This window comes from Astyanax mexicanus, chromosome 12 (assembly GCF_023375975.1).
Source record: "Astyanax mexicanus isolate ESR-SI-001 chromosome 12, AstMex3_surface, whole genome shotgun sequence".
In the NCBI taxonomy this organism is placed as follows: domain Eukaryota; kingdom Metazoa; phylum Chordata; class Actinopteri; order Characiformes; family Acestrorhamphidae; genus Astyanax; species Astyanax mexicanus.
The window spans coordinates 5811597-5827493 of record NC_064419.1 but is presented as its reverse complement, the minus strand read 5'-3'; the positions used below and the strand labels follow the sequence as shown (position 1 = coordinate 5827493).

Below are 15897 nucleotides of genomic sequence, written 5' to 3'. Positions count from 1 at the left end.
TTAGTTAACATTTTTGAAGGCTTTTTTCGCATATTATTTTTTTATTGAATGTGTAAAATCCAATCTTACAGTCTTTTAGCAACCTTTAGTTTCTTGTGTATAATTTCTTTTATCAATGAGATAAAAAAAAGCTTCTTTGACCAGGTTTGTTAGGCTAATAGCTAGGTTCGCTAATGCTATCATTGGGAAAATATTAGTTTACGGTTACGGCTCTTGAAATAAGTGTTTAATGCCAAATGCCAAAATTAGCATTTAGCAAAATTGAGGTTTGGTAATAGCAGTAGCACTAGCTGGAGCTTGTGCTACTGTTATCGTTAGCCAAGTTTTGGGGGCATTTATGCCTATTTTGTTTTTATTAAATAGGTAAAATTATTTACATTAACATCAGATATACAGCTATAGCTACCAAGCTCCATCTAAGATTTGCCAACAACCCCAAATGCTAAAATAAAGTAATTCAATATAAAAAAATTAAATGCTAAAGCTAAAAACAACTGTTAATGCATATTTTATTTTTGTTTGATTTTCCAAAATGTATAAAATTTGCATCATCATTAATATTGCAATTAATATCTTAATTATTTTTTTTATCAGAAACCTGACATTTACTAGCTTTGATGGACTTGAAATCACCTTTAATAATAAAAGAAAGCCCAATAAAACTTGTGTGAAGAACTATGTACATGGCCCCAAATGGTAAAATAAAGTTATTTAATATAAATAATATGGCTAAAAATAGCTGCTAATGCATCCATTTCCTTTTTGTTTTATTTATAAAAAAATGTTCATTAAAATTGCAATTAATTGTACTAGCTTTGTGGCACGTGAATTTTTTTTTAAATATTAAAAATGCCCAAATTAAGCTTTCTGAAGAAATATGTGCAATTTTGTGCAATATGTGTACTGAGTACAGTTTATTTAGCATACAGAGAACTGTCTCAAACGCTGAAATGACAAAATATAAAAAAATATAGAAAAAAATAATTCATTAAAATATTTAATTACAAAAAAAAATCTAAAGTTAAAGATAGCAGAACTGGAGCTTAATATGTTTAAATAGAATAAAAAAATTAGTCAGACTCCCAGCAGCCTCGCGGTCTACCTGCTCTACTGGCGCTACAGGCTCGGGGACATTTCAGCTACTTAAGCCTCTGAAGCTCCACACCTCCAGCAGCAGCAGCAGCAGCAGATGATCAGAGCTACCGGCAGCATGGAGACTCTCCTGAGAGGTAAGAATAGCAGGAGAGCTGAGGGCTTCAGCCAGGCTTTACTCTCACTCTCAGCTCAGACTCCGGGGGGCGAGATCAATTAATACTAATTAACAATCCGGATCCGGATCACTTTCACCTCGGGGATCAGATACAGAGAGCAGGTTGCCAAGTTAACGAGCTGCAGTTTAGTTTTACAGCTGAAGTGTGGAGGAGTGCACCGGTCATTCTCTCTCATGCTGTTAATGTTGTGTTTATACTGTGTTTATACTAAACTAAATCTAATCCGAACTGATCCAAATCTGTGATCATGTGTGAATAGCTAGAGAGCTGCTACATTTTATTATTCTATTTTTGTTTCTGTATATCTCCCAATTTACCCCCAAGTTTCTATGTTCTTACTTTGATTCATTCATTCAGTTGTTCATTCATTCGTTCTCTCTTTCCTGTATTTTTGTCTCTCTCTCTTCTGCATCGTACTCATCTTCTTTTCTATTTTTCTACTCTTCTCTCTCTCCCTTTCATTCATTCATTCATTCATTCATTAATGTATTCATTATTTTCTCTTTTTCATATCTATCTATGTATCTATCTGTCTGTCTGTCTGTCTGTCATTCTGTTTGTATTTCTGTCTTTTAATTTTAATTTCTGTCTTTCTGCTGATTTCTTTCTCTTATTCTACTTATTCCCTTCTCTCTGTCTCTTTCTCTCTCCCTCTCTCTCTCATCATTGCTGTCTATCTCTCACTTTACCCCTTCTGTTATTTTTTTCATGAATTAATACATTCATTCATTGTTTTACTTATACACTCTCTCTGTCTCTTTATTTTACCTATTCTGTTTTTCATTAATTAATTTATCAATCCATTTATCCTTCCTGTTTTATTCATTCTACTTATTCTATCCCTGCCTTCCTCCCTCTGTCTCTCTATTCAGCTTATTCACTGACTCTCTCTCTCTCTCTCTCTTTCTCTCTCTCTGTTATCATTTTTTCTCTCTGTCACTTTGTCTTATCCTACTTTCCCCATTACTCGTTCTCGTTCTCTTTCTCTCCCTTACTCCCCTCTATCTTTCATCTTGCCTGGTCTCTGTTTCTTTCATTCTCTCTCTCTCTTCTCTCTGGGGCAGTGGTGTCTCGTGGTTAGAGCACTGGGTTATTGATGGCCGGGTCAGGGGTTTGATACCTGGCTGCCAGTGTTGGGCTGCTGAGCAAGGCCCTTAACTCGGTCTGCTCCACAGGCACCACAGCAGAGAGACTGCCCACTGCCAGGGTTCACTGTCCACTGTGTGTGTGGCCACTGCATTGTTGTGTTGTGTTGTAATTTGTGGTTGTGTTTAAAAGCTCTCTCTCTCTTTTTTTCTCTCTCTTTCTCTCAGGTATCCCATCCTTTGAGAGAATGGCAGGTGCATTTTCTTACGAGAGCTCTGATGTGGACTGGTGTGAGGATAACTACAAACATTCAGACAATGTTGTGGAGTACTTCAACACAGTAAGAAAACAACACACACAAAGGCACACAGTTACACTTACATTGATGTCCAAAACTCATTGGACAGGAACTGGTATTGTGTCCCCTGACTTTTACTAGCTTTGTGGCAAAAAAAGCCCAAAAAAGCTTATGTGAAGAACTATGTTGGACTACTATGGCCAGATAATGCTGGCCACTCATTGCACTGTCCACTGAGAGTAGTAATGCCTTGGTATTCTGTGTTCTTGGTACACATGTGACTTTGTGGATCGAGGAAAAGCTTTTCTGAGTGGAGAAGGAATAAAATATTGTGTTTAATAGTACCCGCCTTTTGTGGGAGTTCTTCTTCTGGCTTTACGCACTTATGTCTCACGTACAGCCTCTAAAAAAGAAGGATCCAGCTCAGTTTTACTAAACGCGAGCGGCTGGTGGAGCAATGGAGACTTCAGAAGGGGAAACTCCGAGCTCAGTAGCTCATTTACCCATAGTAAAACCAGAGTGTGTAGTTGAAGTTGACTGAACATGACCTGGAATCGGATTCATTTGCTCTGAAGGGAGACTGCATCACCCCCACCCAGTTTGAAAGGATTCTTTCGCATACTCTGTCCAATTACTCATTTTCACTAGAGAGGGCCCTAAATCCCAAAGCTTTAAATGTCCACACAACCTCAGAAATGGAATGGGCCTCGTTCCAACTCCCATGCTGCCTTGCCATGAGCATGCTGGCCTGTGTTTTATTATCCTAAATCAGAAAAAAAAAACTCACAACCAAACCAGTCCATCAGTTCTCATTACAATAGTATTGCTAATTCATTGTCTTTGTCTGAATGGAAGTTTCCAGAACATGAATCCCTGCAGTTATCATGACCACTCACTGTCCTTCGCACTAGAGCACAGAGGGCACATACATGATCTGTTTAACACAACAACACACTTATTTATCATCAGGACATCACCATGGCCCTGCTCGTCTGACTGGTTCCAGTGGGTGTGGGCCAAATCAATCAATAATAACTAGGTTCTATTTCTCTATGTTTATTGAAAGCAGTGTCTCAGGCAGAGTTGGAGACACATCACAAATAAGTCTGTTAGGCTAAAAGTGGCCCAATTTTTTTTTTTTTTAGTTTTGGCTGTTCACACATAATAAATATTTTTAATGCAGTACATATGCTTAATAAGTGGCATGCATGGCAATGCTGTACATGAATTTCTGTTTCAGTGTGGCAAGTCCTGCTGGAAAATGAAATCCACATTTCTATAAAAGTTGTCAGCAGAGGAACAAATGAAGATTTTTTTCTGGGAAAAAAACACTTAAGACTTGATAAAACAGTAGACCAACACCAGCAGATGACATGGCTCTCCAAACCATCACTGATCATCAGTAAATTTGGCATTTCAATAATGTCTGTCTTTCTTCCTTCCAGATGAGTAGCTTCGTTTTCTTCGTCTTTGCACCCATAATGCTGTACCTGCTACACCCATACGCCAAGGAACGGAACCTGGCGGTCCACCTGGTCTGGCTCATGATGATCTTTGTAGGTGAGTGTCCACATGTGTTAACCAGTGCTACATCACACTCACTAACCTAATAACACCTACAGTAAGCCTATTTATCATCCATTCCTACACAGCCTTACTGTCCAGTTATGCATACTATATCTGCACTATACGTCCAGATATTTGTGGACACCACTTCTAATAAATGCATTATTCAGCAACTATAGGTTTCACCCATTGCTGACACTAATAAATCAATACTCATATAACTCATTTGTTAATATCTCAGAATTGGCTACCCTTAAAGCAAAAGTGTCTGATCATTTGAGTCCTTGATTGGTATTAAGTAATACCTTGATCTTTAAAGAAACAATGAATGAGCAGGTGTCCCAATACTTTTGTCCATAACACATAATGTATTATCAGTTCAAGGCAAATATAAAGGTTTTGCTTTTTGACATTTTCTATTATATATATATATATATATATATATATATATATATATATATATATATATATATATATATATATATATATATATATATATATATATAATCAAGAAATTGCAGTAACACTGGCATATATTTAAATTCTCTGCATGAGTTCATAGGTTCATCACACCATGGTTTACAGTGTTGCCAAAACATTGAACTCTGCTTATCCCTCATCATTTCAGTAATCCTCCTATACACACATACACACACACAGGCACACACAGGTAAAATGCAGTGCTGTGCAGAGGTTTTAGACACCAAACCACATTAAAATAACTGCTTCTCTCAGCAGTAAGAGATTTTATACTGTACAAAAATCCAGATGCCATTAGAACAGATAAAGCTAAACACAAATACAGTACAAAGAAGGTAAATGTGTTCAATTCCATCAGCAGCACACCTGATGTACTCTCATTAAACTCTGATTAAACAGCCAGAGACCGTTTTTCTGCTAGTAGCTGATCTTTGATGATCAAGGTTAATAAAAAAATGTAGTCATCTAGATGTAAAAAATAAATTTAGGTTTCACTTTTTACTTTTCTTTTTTTTTGAGAAAGCCACTTTTAATTTGTTAGAGAGCTTCACATCAAATGCACATGAATGAATAAGCTATTTTCGCCTGTATTGCCTAGACACAGAGCAGAGTCAGACACGCCATATCTATGAAATACTGTCCTTGTTTGGAGATTAAAATAAAAAAAAATTAATATTGCAGTATGCTTCAATGTAAGACACATTTAAAATCCTTTAATTTTCCCAAAAATCGTCAGTGTGTCATATAATCCTGTGCATCTTATGTATGAATTCTACCAATCAGGTATTAAGGAGCTGTAAAGCCACTTCTGCTGAAGTACACCATTATAAGTTTTATATAGTTTTTTAGTGAAGTTAAGGCTGGGTGCAGCAGCTTTAGCAGTAGCCGCTAACCACAGCGCCAGACTGTAGTCTGCATGTTTGCTGTGTTAAAACAAGCTACGTGGGACAAAAGCTCCCCCGGTTACCAAAACCCTCAGGGTTCCTCAGTATAGCACTGTCGAGCGGCATTTACATCCTGCTAGCACTGTGGTCAGCAGGTAATGCTTCTCCAGCCTTAGTGCTGGAGAAACTTCACTGAAAACTCACCCTTAGACAAAATATTGGAAATCTAAGCTTACTGTAAGTAAACAGTAGCGCTTTTCTCACCCAAATAAATGGTTCTCAGGAGAGAAATCTGTGTAGATTAATATCCAGCGTTTTTTTTTTTTTAAGAATTACAATTTTATTTACTTAGGCGCTTCCCTCAGCTTCCCCATTAGAAGGGGTGCTGGCCTGCCGGGGGGGTGGGCTGCTCGCTTCCTTTGGCTCTCTGGACTCTTGCTCTTTGCCATGGGGGCTTCGTCTGGAGTCTCCCCCGTCCTCATCTGGGGTGTGCGCATGGTTACCATCGGGATGTGTGGCCGCGGGTCTTCTGGGCTCCTAATGGGCTGTGGATGGTCTGGGTCCACTGGGTTCTTCCCTATCTGCCTCTGGATCGCAGGGGCATGGTGGCGGTTTCTTGCCTCCATTGTGGTAGGCATTTCATGACATAATCCGTAACACATGACATATTTTTGCAAAAAACAATAGAATAGAAGTAACTGTGCGTGTGTGTGTATGTATTTATGTGTATGTATTAATATGTATGTATATTTATGTATGTGTGTATATGTATAAGCATATGTATAGTTAGATATGTGAGTATGTGTATGTATGTATGTTTGTTTATTTTATGTTTATTTTATTTTATTATTATTTTTTTTTGTTTGTTTGTTTGTTTTTTGTTTAGTTTGTTTTTTTTCTTTTCTTTTTCTTCTTCTTGTACCCCCCTCCTGTACCTCACACTCCGATCCTTCCAACCCTGAACTCCCACAACTATATCCACACAAAATATATATATATAAAAAAAATATATAATAATAATAATAATAAAATATATATTAAAAAAAAAAAAAAAAAAATAATAATAATAATAATAATAATAATAATAAAAAATAAAATAAATAAATAAAAATAAAGTATTAATTGTCCTCCGAAGAGGTGGTTGGGCCAAAAAAAAAAAATGGCGACACCCTTGCTCACTTCAGTGCAGGCGTCCTTACTATTGTTGCTTAATGTGCTTTATGATCAGGTAGATCTTATGTATAAAAAAAGACCAGAAAATAGACGTTTATTGAGAGTGCACTTTATAATCTGGTGCGCCTTATAGTCCAAAAAATATGGTACAACCTTAAGTCATAGTAGTAGTATTATATTAGTAATTGGCCAAACTGCTTATTCTCTCTCTCTCTCTCTCTCTTTCTCTCTCTTTCTCAGGCCTCTTCTCCATGTATTTCCACATGACCCTCAGCTTCATGGGGCAGATGCTGGATGAGCTGTCCATCCTGTGGGTGCTGGCCCTCGGCTACTCGCTCTGGTTTCCTCGCATGTACTTCCCATCTTTCGTTAAAGACAGGTAACTCCTCACTGCACCTCACCTTTCCTAACCACACCCTTCTGCACACTGAGCACTGGGCAGGAACCCGGCAGTTGGTGGGATAAGGCCATGTGTGATCGACTGTTGGGAGTATCTGTAATATTCTCTCCAGTTCACGCTGGTTCGTTTGCACGCTTATCAGTTCTTTTTATTCCCGAATCATTTGTCATCTTTGACGGATCAGTGTTTGGTCAGTGGTGAAAGGCTCGTATGCAAATATATTCACAATGGAAAGAAAAACACACCTTACAGCTCCCATAGGGTGTTGCCTATAGAGCTGCAGAAGTGCTGTACTATAACTACAGTGCTGTAAGGCTAATATTTGCACATATAGCACATGTATGCGATCCCGGTCATTGCCAAGGAAGGTTTCTTTATTTATTAATTCATTTATTAGTTGATCTGTATATTGTAGTGCAGGGGTTCTGACCTGGTCTCAGCCCGGGACCCACATTTTCTTATCTCGCAACCCACTTTTATACCCATTTAAACATACATATGCATGAAAAGTGAATTTTTAAGAGCATTATTTAAGAAACTGAGGAGGAACATGACAACTACATGTATAAAAGATACTACAATAAAATTTAATATTAAAACTGCACAAAATAGATATGGCCACAAACTTAGATATTTCACTGCATTCAGAGTAAGTTATAAGAATCTCTCTCTGTCTAATTTTTTTTTTTTTTTACAAGCTGTCTGCGACCCACCCAGAAAGCGTCCGTGACACACTTTTTGGTCCTGACCCTCCAGTTGAGAATCACTACTCTAGTGTACCATCGCTTCGTCGAGTGGCATTTACTAGAAATCCGTGTAGAGTAACATCCAGTGCTTGTTTGACTTTGACAGAAATGATTATAATTATTTTTTTTATTACAGTTTTATTTACTTAGGTGCTTCCCTCAGCTTCCCCATTAGAAGGGAACCATGGCAACACCCTTGCTCACTTCAATGCTTATATTTTAGTTGCTTATATATGCTTATATATTACAGTTTTGTTTATTTATTTATTTATTTAATTCAGCAAGATCTGCTGAATTAGAAGGGGAAAATGGTGGCACCCTTGTTCCTTACTATTGTCACTTAAAATGTGCCTTATAATCCGGTGCAACATGTGTATGAAAATAGACCAGAAAATAGACGTTTATTGATAGAGCACCTTATAATCCAATAAAAAAAAAAAAAAAAAAAAAAAAACACTAATTCTGGCCCCTGACACAAATCACAGTATGGCTTCACTGTTTTTAGTAGATTTCTTTAGCTATGAGTGAGGTTTTTTTTATTGCCTTGTATTGATTACAGACCTTTTGGTTTATTAAAAAAATCAATAAGCTCCTTTTATTGTTGAACATTCCCATTCATTTCTCAACCACTGACCTCTCTCCTCCTCTAATATCGTCTCTGTTATCAGTCACGGCTCTTGGGAGGGACTAAATAAACAGAACTGATATCGTTTGATTGTAGACCGAAGGAAGCTACAGGTGCTAGACTTCTGTTTTTGGGTCATTAAGTGTAAAATCAAAGGTTAAAGCTTGAGATTGACATTTTCCTCTGCAAATACCAAAGTGCATCTTGTGAAAAAAAATAATATATATATATATATTTTAACTTAACAATAGTTTACTTGATTAGTTTTTTTTCTCTTTTATACTTAATTTTTTACCTATGTAATCTTTACTACGTATCATGATAAAACTATGCTTTTACAAAATGCATTAAATTGAGGGTTTTTTTTTCTTCTTCGAGAATGTAACCATTATGAAGATGATTATTTTTGTGTGACAACAAAAAATATATTAGTCTAAATAATAATTATTTTTAATTAAAAGTATAAGTATAAGTATCTAAAGCACTGCCATTATGATCGGGAGATTGCTGGTTCGAATCCCGGTTATGCAGCTTGCCATCAGCTGCCAGAGCCCTGAGAGAGCACAATTGGCCTTGCTCTCTCTGGGTAAGTAGATGGCACTCTTTCCCCTCATCACTCCTGGGGTGATGTAGATCAGCACAAGGCTGCATCTGTGAGCTGATGTATCGGAACCGAGTTGCTGCGCTTTCCTCAGAGTGCGCTGTGATGCTACTCGGCAATGCTGTATCAGCAGCATTTGGAAAAGAGGCGGTTATTGGCTTCACACCTATTGGAGGAGGCTTGAGCTTGTCTTCGCCCTCCTTGTGTTAAGGCATCACTAGTGAGTGAAAAATGAGAGAAAATTTGAAATAAAAAAAATAATAAAATTGGCAGTATATGACTAAAATGCCAAAATCTTTAAATACACCTAGTGCAGTTAAAGGACACTGTCATACATTCTCAAGCTTATAAATTAGTATACAAAAACCTTATGGTAAATATGTAATACATGTTTGACTAGTATAAATATATAAAGATACTACTTATATGCTGTGACTACATAATATACAAGATATTATATACTAGTATATGTATTAAAATAATACTTTAAACACGTTTTAATGAGGTTTTAGTATTTAAATGGGCAGCTCACACTAAACATATTTAAAATGTATTTTAAAAGTGTGGCAAAAGCAACACATGACCTCTTTAACAAATATATATTAAGTGTAGAAGTGATTTGTTGAAAATAGTGTTCTGAACATATACATCTTATACATTTACATTTATTAATATTGACGCTATATATTGTGATGCTAGAAATGCTAACAGGCTAAAAGCTAGTGTGTGTCGGGATTCTTTAACCCTGTGTGTAACAGTAACCTGCCGTAGCTCTGAGCTCGGTGTGAGAGAAGACCTCCAGGACTTTGTCAATGAGGCCTCACCAGATACCACATTAATATTTAAGAGTAGAATGGGAAAGGGTGAAATATTAATGAGAACGCCTGCACCGAAGCCCTGTAAAGACAGTATGGGTGTTTTACAAGACCCTGCAGGCCAGAACCAGCCTCTGCTGTTAAAAGGGTCAATGGAAAGTTTGGCACGCATCACTTTCATCCCTGTCAAAGAGTATCAGATGATTAATCCAGGACTCATGCATGTCTACTAATAGACACATTACAAAGATTCTAGTACGGCTGTTAGAAACAAAAAAATATTGTTTTTTTTATTGTTGAACACATTGTGAATAACCGACAACTCAAATTGTTTTATCCGCATGAAGCAACAGAAGGAGCTCTTCACACTATAGACCAGGGGTGTCCAAACTTTTTTTGTTGGGGGCCAGAAGGAGAAATATATTTGAAGTCACGGGCCACAGACTCTGTAATAAAACAAATCATGAAATATACCACTTTAAATAATACTTTTTTCCTGATTATTTCATTTACACACTTTACTTGACATACTATCTTTATCTTTGACAGTTTTGTGTAAACTGAGATTTTTCAAATTGATGTTTAATTTCATGATGTCTCTTAATATTAAACTCTAGACGCTAGAAATGCGCACCCTCTCCGCTTTTCGACAGTTTAGCCTGTTTTTCTGTGCTAGAAATGTGCACCCTCTCCGCTTTTAGACTCTTTGGCCCGTTTCTAACACCTAGCGTTCAAACTTTGAATCTCACATTATAAAAACCTGCTTAACAGCGGGACAACTTTCATTCTATTTCTAAAATACCTCACGTAGTTTGGACACCCCTGCTATAGACTGTGCTAACATATGCTAATTTGACCTAAGCGGGTTAAAGGAGAACTCTGGTGTAAAATGTTCTTTTGTTGTAGTAAAACATGATAAAAAGTACTTAGCTTTGATGAATAGCACACCTCCGTTCTCCCACAGCGTTCTGAGATCCAGAAATTTTAACAGTTTGTCCAAAAACCCTTCAGACTTGGTGATACAGGGCATAATTTCCATAGATAAATCACCTTTTCCACAGTTTTCCAGGCTCAAAGTAGCTCCACACCTCCTTGCTAGAATCCGGAGATCCCTGACATTTAAAACAAGGCATTAATAACTTTTTTAACTTTTTAAAAATTAATAAACGTGGCATTAAAGTGCACAAGAAGCTTATTAAAACCACTGAATACATCCCATAAAGCTAGCTTACCTCTGAGTGCCGCCATCACTGAACTGATAATAACATAGACATTTAAATACATAGACTCCGCATAGCGTAGCAGCGATAAATTAAATGTTAACCAAGCGGGTACATTCATATGGAGCTAAATTAGTGCGCAAATAAAACTATGCAAATAAAGAAAATGTATTCTGTAAATATTATACTACTTGCAAACAAACACAATATGTTAAAGAAAAAATAAAAATGGTAAAAAAAAATATTCTTTGATTATTTTTAACTGAAAACCTCTGGAATCTAATCTACAATTCTTTGCATTATTTGAGGTCTAATGCAAAGGTCTAATAGCTTTGCATGTTTTTTTGTTATTTCAGCCAATTCTCGATTTCTGCAAATAAATGCTATTAATGACAATATTTCTGTCTTTTTTTAAGAGTAGTATTTCAGCATATTGTCATTAAGAGCATTTATTTGCAGAAATTTGCAGCGTTAAGTTAAATATTAACCAAGCTGGTACATTCATATGGATGTAAAACATTCAGGCTGGGTTAGGTTTTGTTGTCCTGTTGGCTATGATGTTGTTTGCTAAGCTAAAAACACTAGAATTCTTGTTTTTAAACACTAAGGAACCCATAAAGTTTGGAAAAGCAGAATGTAAGAATGTCTGTTGTGGATTTGGATACTCCCGACTGAACGTAAAATGTACATTTTAAAGCAGATATTTTTCAGGTTGTGTGAATTAATTTTCTCTCTTTTTCCCCTGTAGGAGATCTTTCGCTCGCATGGTGCTGGTCATCACCGTCATAACCACAGTATCTTCGTTTGTCAAACCCACGGCTAACGCTTACGCCCTCAACTGCTTCGGCCTGCATGTCCTCTACTCCCTCTATTTAGAGCTGAAGAGGTACAGAGCACATCTCACATGTTAACTTATATATCTTGCTCCTGGGCTCCACCTACAGTTTAGAAGCAGAATTTGTGCTTAGAGCTACTCATAACTGACACTTTTTACACGTACATTTATAGACAAGCCGAGAGATCCAGAAGCATCACCTTGAATTGGAATAATATTACCAAAAAGGCTTCACTGCCTCACTAAAGTTACAGTGTGCAGTTTGCATCAGACTGAGCCCAAAGTGGAAATAACCTAGACATTATTCTACCCATTTCAAGTCAATAGAGCATCACAATACAAATAATTTTGTGTAAATAATGTCATTTATACTAAAAATGCTATGTAATTGTGCTTAATTGTTGATTTAACTGGTGCTCTCTTGACCTCTTTTTTGCAGCTGTACAGATAAGCGAGTGCTACGTCTGGCCTGGGCCTCCACTGGTCTTTGGGTGCTGGCCATTTCCTGCTGGATCAGCGATCGCTTTGGCTGCAGCTTCTGGCAAAAGCTCAACTTCTGCTATTTGCACGGCATCTGGTGAGAACAACCATGATAATACAAATGATATCTGCAATTATATATACATTTATATATATAATTACAAATTAATTCGATTTTCTGCCTTTGTTTAATGTGTTGAGTGCATACACACAACACCCAATAGCACAAATGCACACATGCAGCTTGTTTAGTCCCTGTATAGAAATATTGCAGATAAATAATGAGGCATTTACTCCAACAAAAGCAGGATAAACTTTTTTATTTTTCCCTTGATTTTGAAAGAAACCTATAATGTATGTAATAGAGAGGCCGGAGATATGTTAGCTGTTGTGACTGTGATTCTACATATAGAGTGATAGTGCTGAAATCCAGCAGAGACTTACCGTATTTTTTGGACTATAAGGCGCACTTAATATTATTTCATTTTCCCAAAAAATTTCAGTGCGCATTATAATCCGGTGCGCCTTATGTATAAATTCTACCAGTCAGGTATTAAGGAGCAGTTAAGCCACTTATTAGCATTATTAGCATTAGCCGCTAATCATGCTAATCGCTAGCTCTTTCGCCGTTTAGAGGTCTTTTTTTTTTTTTTTTTTTTAAGTATTACAATTTGTTTACTGTGCTTATCTTTACTTAATTTAGTTACCTCCCCACCACCACCCAGTGGTGAAACCAGGCGAAACATGGCAACATCCCTGTTCCTTACTAGTGTCTCATGATGTGCCTTATAATCTGGTGCAATTTATGTATGAAAATAGACCACAATATAGACATTCATTGATAATGCGCCTTATAATCCGGTGCATAAAAGTCTAAGGTATTAGACTTTGGGAAGATATTTATAAGAAATACATTGTACATTATATCAGAGGAAACACGAGGAGCCAATTTAACCTAAAAGGAAATTAACCTCACCTGTCTCTAAATAAAAATGATGTACAATTAAGTCTCAACTCAGCTCCATCATGTGAAGATGATTCTGATCACTTTCCTGACCTGCTTGTCTCTTTTCTCTCTGAAGGCACATCCTGATTGTGGTGGCCACGGCTTATGGCAGCACTCTGATCGCTTACCTGGACGCCAGCCGAGAGATTCCCTACTCGCTTCCTGACCTGCAGTACTGGCCTCGGGACAACTGGGCCTTGGGCCTGCCCTACATAGTCCTCAAGGGTTCTGCCAAGACACATAAGCGATGCTAGAGAATTGGATGGGACTGGATTTGGTCGGGAAGAAATATCTTCATCAGGATCCGTGCACTGTTTTGCACTGAACAGTTATCCTGCTCTAACCCATGCACTCAGTATAGGAGCAAGGAAAATGCTAAACATATGTGGGATATGGAGGATTTCATAAAATAGGGTTTCTTTATGAAAAAAAATGGACAGTTTAAGCCCAAAAATGAGGATTTCCCTATTGAAATGATAATATAGTACATTCTAGTGGACTGGTTTGACAGGCTCATGTGTAGCTGTACACATAACTCATATAAAGCTAAGATCTCATGTCTACTTATAATTGTCTCCTAGAGAGAAGCGTAAAGCCCTCAGCGTTGTTCTAAAGAGCAATGATCCAACATCTAATGTAAATCCTTCCCAGTAGAGTAGAGGCTGTTCTGAAGCTAAAGGAGGACAAACCTACTATTAATAATCTTCATTTCAGAAGAGAAGCATGAGAAAAACAGGTGTCCCAATACTTTTGGCCATAGTGTATCTGGCTAACTAAGAAGAGTGATAAACAGAGATGTAAAGATGGGGTCTTTGCAACCCCAGACAGACAGATACTTAATACAGATACTAATCTTAATATAATTCTTAATCCTGAGGAAACTTGACCTTTATAATACATTCAATTATTATATTCAATCCATAATTCCACTCAGGATTGTGTGTTTTTTTTTATGTATACAATATATCAGCAATAACATTAAATCCACTTACTGGTTAAGTGAATAACATTTAATGATCTGGCTTCAGTAGCTCCAGTCTAGCCTAATCTAGTCAGTTTTTGAAGTTGATGATGTCATAGTGACGTCTAGACGACTGGGTCCGAACATCTCCAGAACTTTAGGCAGGTTTGGTAGGGTGTTCCTGGTATGCAGCGCTCAGTGCCTACCAAAAGTGCCTCAGTTTGTGTTTTATACATATTTGTATTTAACATATATTTATGTATGTACACAGGATTGTGAGGATTGTTTTTGGTCAATTTACCTCTTATAAAAATGTATTTTACAGAAATATTTAAGAATTGGGAGCCTTATTGCGCCCCAATTGCTGAATCACTCAAATAGGAATGTGTGTGTGTGTGTGTGTGTGTGTGTGTGTGTGTGTGTGTGTGTGTGTGTGTGTGTGTGTGTGTGTGTATGTGTGTGTGTATGTGTGTGTGTATGTGTGTGTGTATGTGTGTGTGTATGTGTATGTGTATGTGTATGTGTATGTGTATGTGTATGTGTGTATGTGTATGTGTATGTGTATGTGTATGTGTATGTGTATGTGTATGTGTATGTGTGTGTGTGTGTGTGTGTGTGTGTGTGTGTGTGTATGTGTGTGTGTATGTGTGTGTGTATGTGTGTGTGTATGTGTGTGTGTATGTGTGTGTGTATGTGTGTGTGTATGTGTGTGTGTATGTGTGTTTGTGTGTGTGTGTGTGTGTGTGTGTGTGTGTGTGTGAATTAAGCCTAGTCTTGGACTATACAGTCTTTGAATGAAAAATAGACTTAATTCCTCTCTAGGAAACTGACCCATTGTTTATTGGGACTACTGTAATTTTTACAGTGTATTTTATGCAATGAAATAAATATCTATATTTTTAACTAAATTATTATTACATATGCAATAATTACGTATTAAATTGAAAGGTCCATGATTTTAACTGTGTACTGGTACTGTATACTTTACTGTAAGGACAATCCTTGATCGTGTTTGATACTTTTTCCCCTGATAACAGCACCACCTAGTGTAGTTGTGTGGTGTTGCATCACTTTTTGTATACTGTTTATTAATAAAGAAAAGCACAGATTTGTCCACTTTTTATGTATTTCCAGTTACTTTGTATGGCTTTAAAATGTGTTTAGGCACATGTAAGTTTATTTATAAATAGATACTCATATTATATAGATGTATTACACACAGAGTGATGTATTTTAAGTGTTTATTTGTTTTGTCCACAACTTTTGTGGAGATGCGGATTTCATTTTCCAGCAGGACTTGGCACACTGCCCACACTGCCGAAAGTACCAATTGGTCTTATATAATATTCAAATTTTCTGGGACACTGATTTTTAGGTTTTCATTGGCTGTAAGCCAAAATCATCAACAATAATAGAAATAAATGCATAAAATAAAATCACTCTGTGTGCA

The 15897-nt window shown here is 36.9% G+C and overlaps 1 protein-coding gene across 1 annotated transcript; it reads left to right on the top strand.

The window, feature by feature from the left end:
- The first annotated feature begins 1134 nt into the window (after nucleotides 1-1134).
- On the top strand, nucleotides 1135-15565 carry acer1 (alkaline ceramidase 1). Its single transcript, XM_007245792.4, has 7 exons — nucleotides 1135-1229; nucleotides 2585-2697; nucleotides 4101-4215; nucleotides 6999-7137; nucleotides 11914-12051; nucleotides 12440-12577; nucleotides 13563-15565. The coding sequence occupies exons 1-7, from the start codon at nucleotides 1190-1192 to the stop codon at nucleotides 13738-13740; spliced, it is 861 nt and encodes a 286-aa protein (XP_007245854.3). The 5' UTR covers nucleotides 1135-1189; the 3' UTR covers nucleotides 13741-15565.
- The last annotated feature ends 332 nt before the right edge of the window (nucleotides 15566-15897 follow it).

What these genes read in the sequence shown, in the direction of transcription:
- acer1 (XM_007245792.4), top strand. Translation starts at nt 1,190, where the DNA reads ATGATCAGAGCTACCGGCAGCATGGAGACTCTCCTGAGAG. An exon ending in TTGTGGAGTACTTCAACACA is followed by an intron (nt 2,698 to 4,100) that starts GTAAGAAAACAA and finishes TCTTCCTTCCAG; the next exon opens with ATGAGTAGCTTCGTTTTCTT. An exon ending in TGCTATTTGCACGGCATCTG is followed by an intron (nt 12,578 to 13,562) that starts GTGAGAACAACC and finishes TTCTCTCTGAAG; the next exon opens with GCACATCCTGATTGTGGTGG.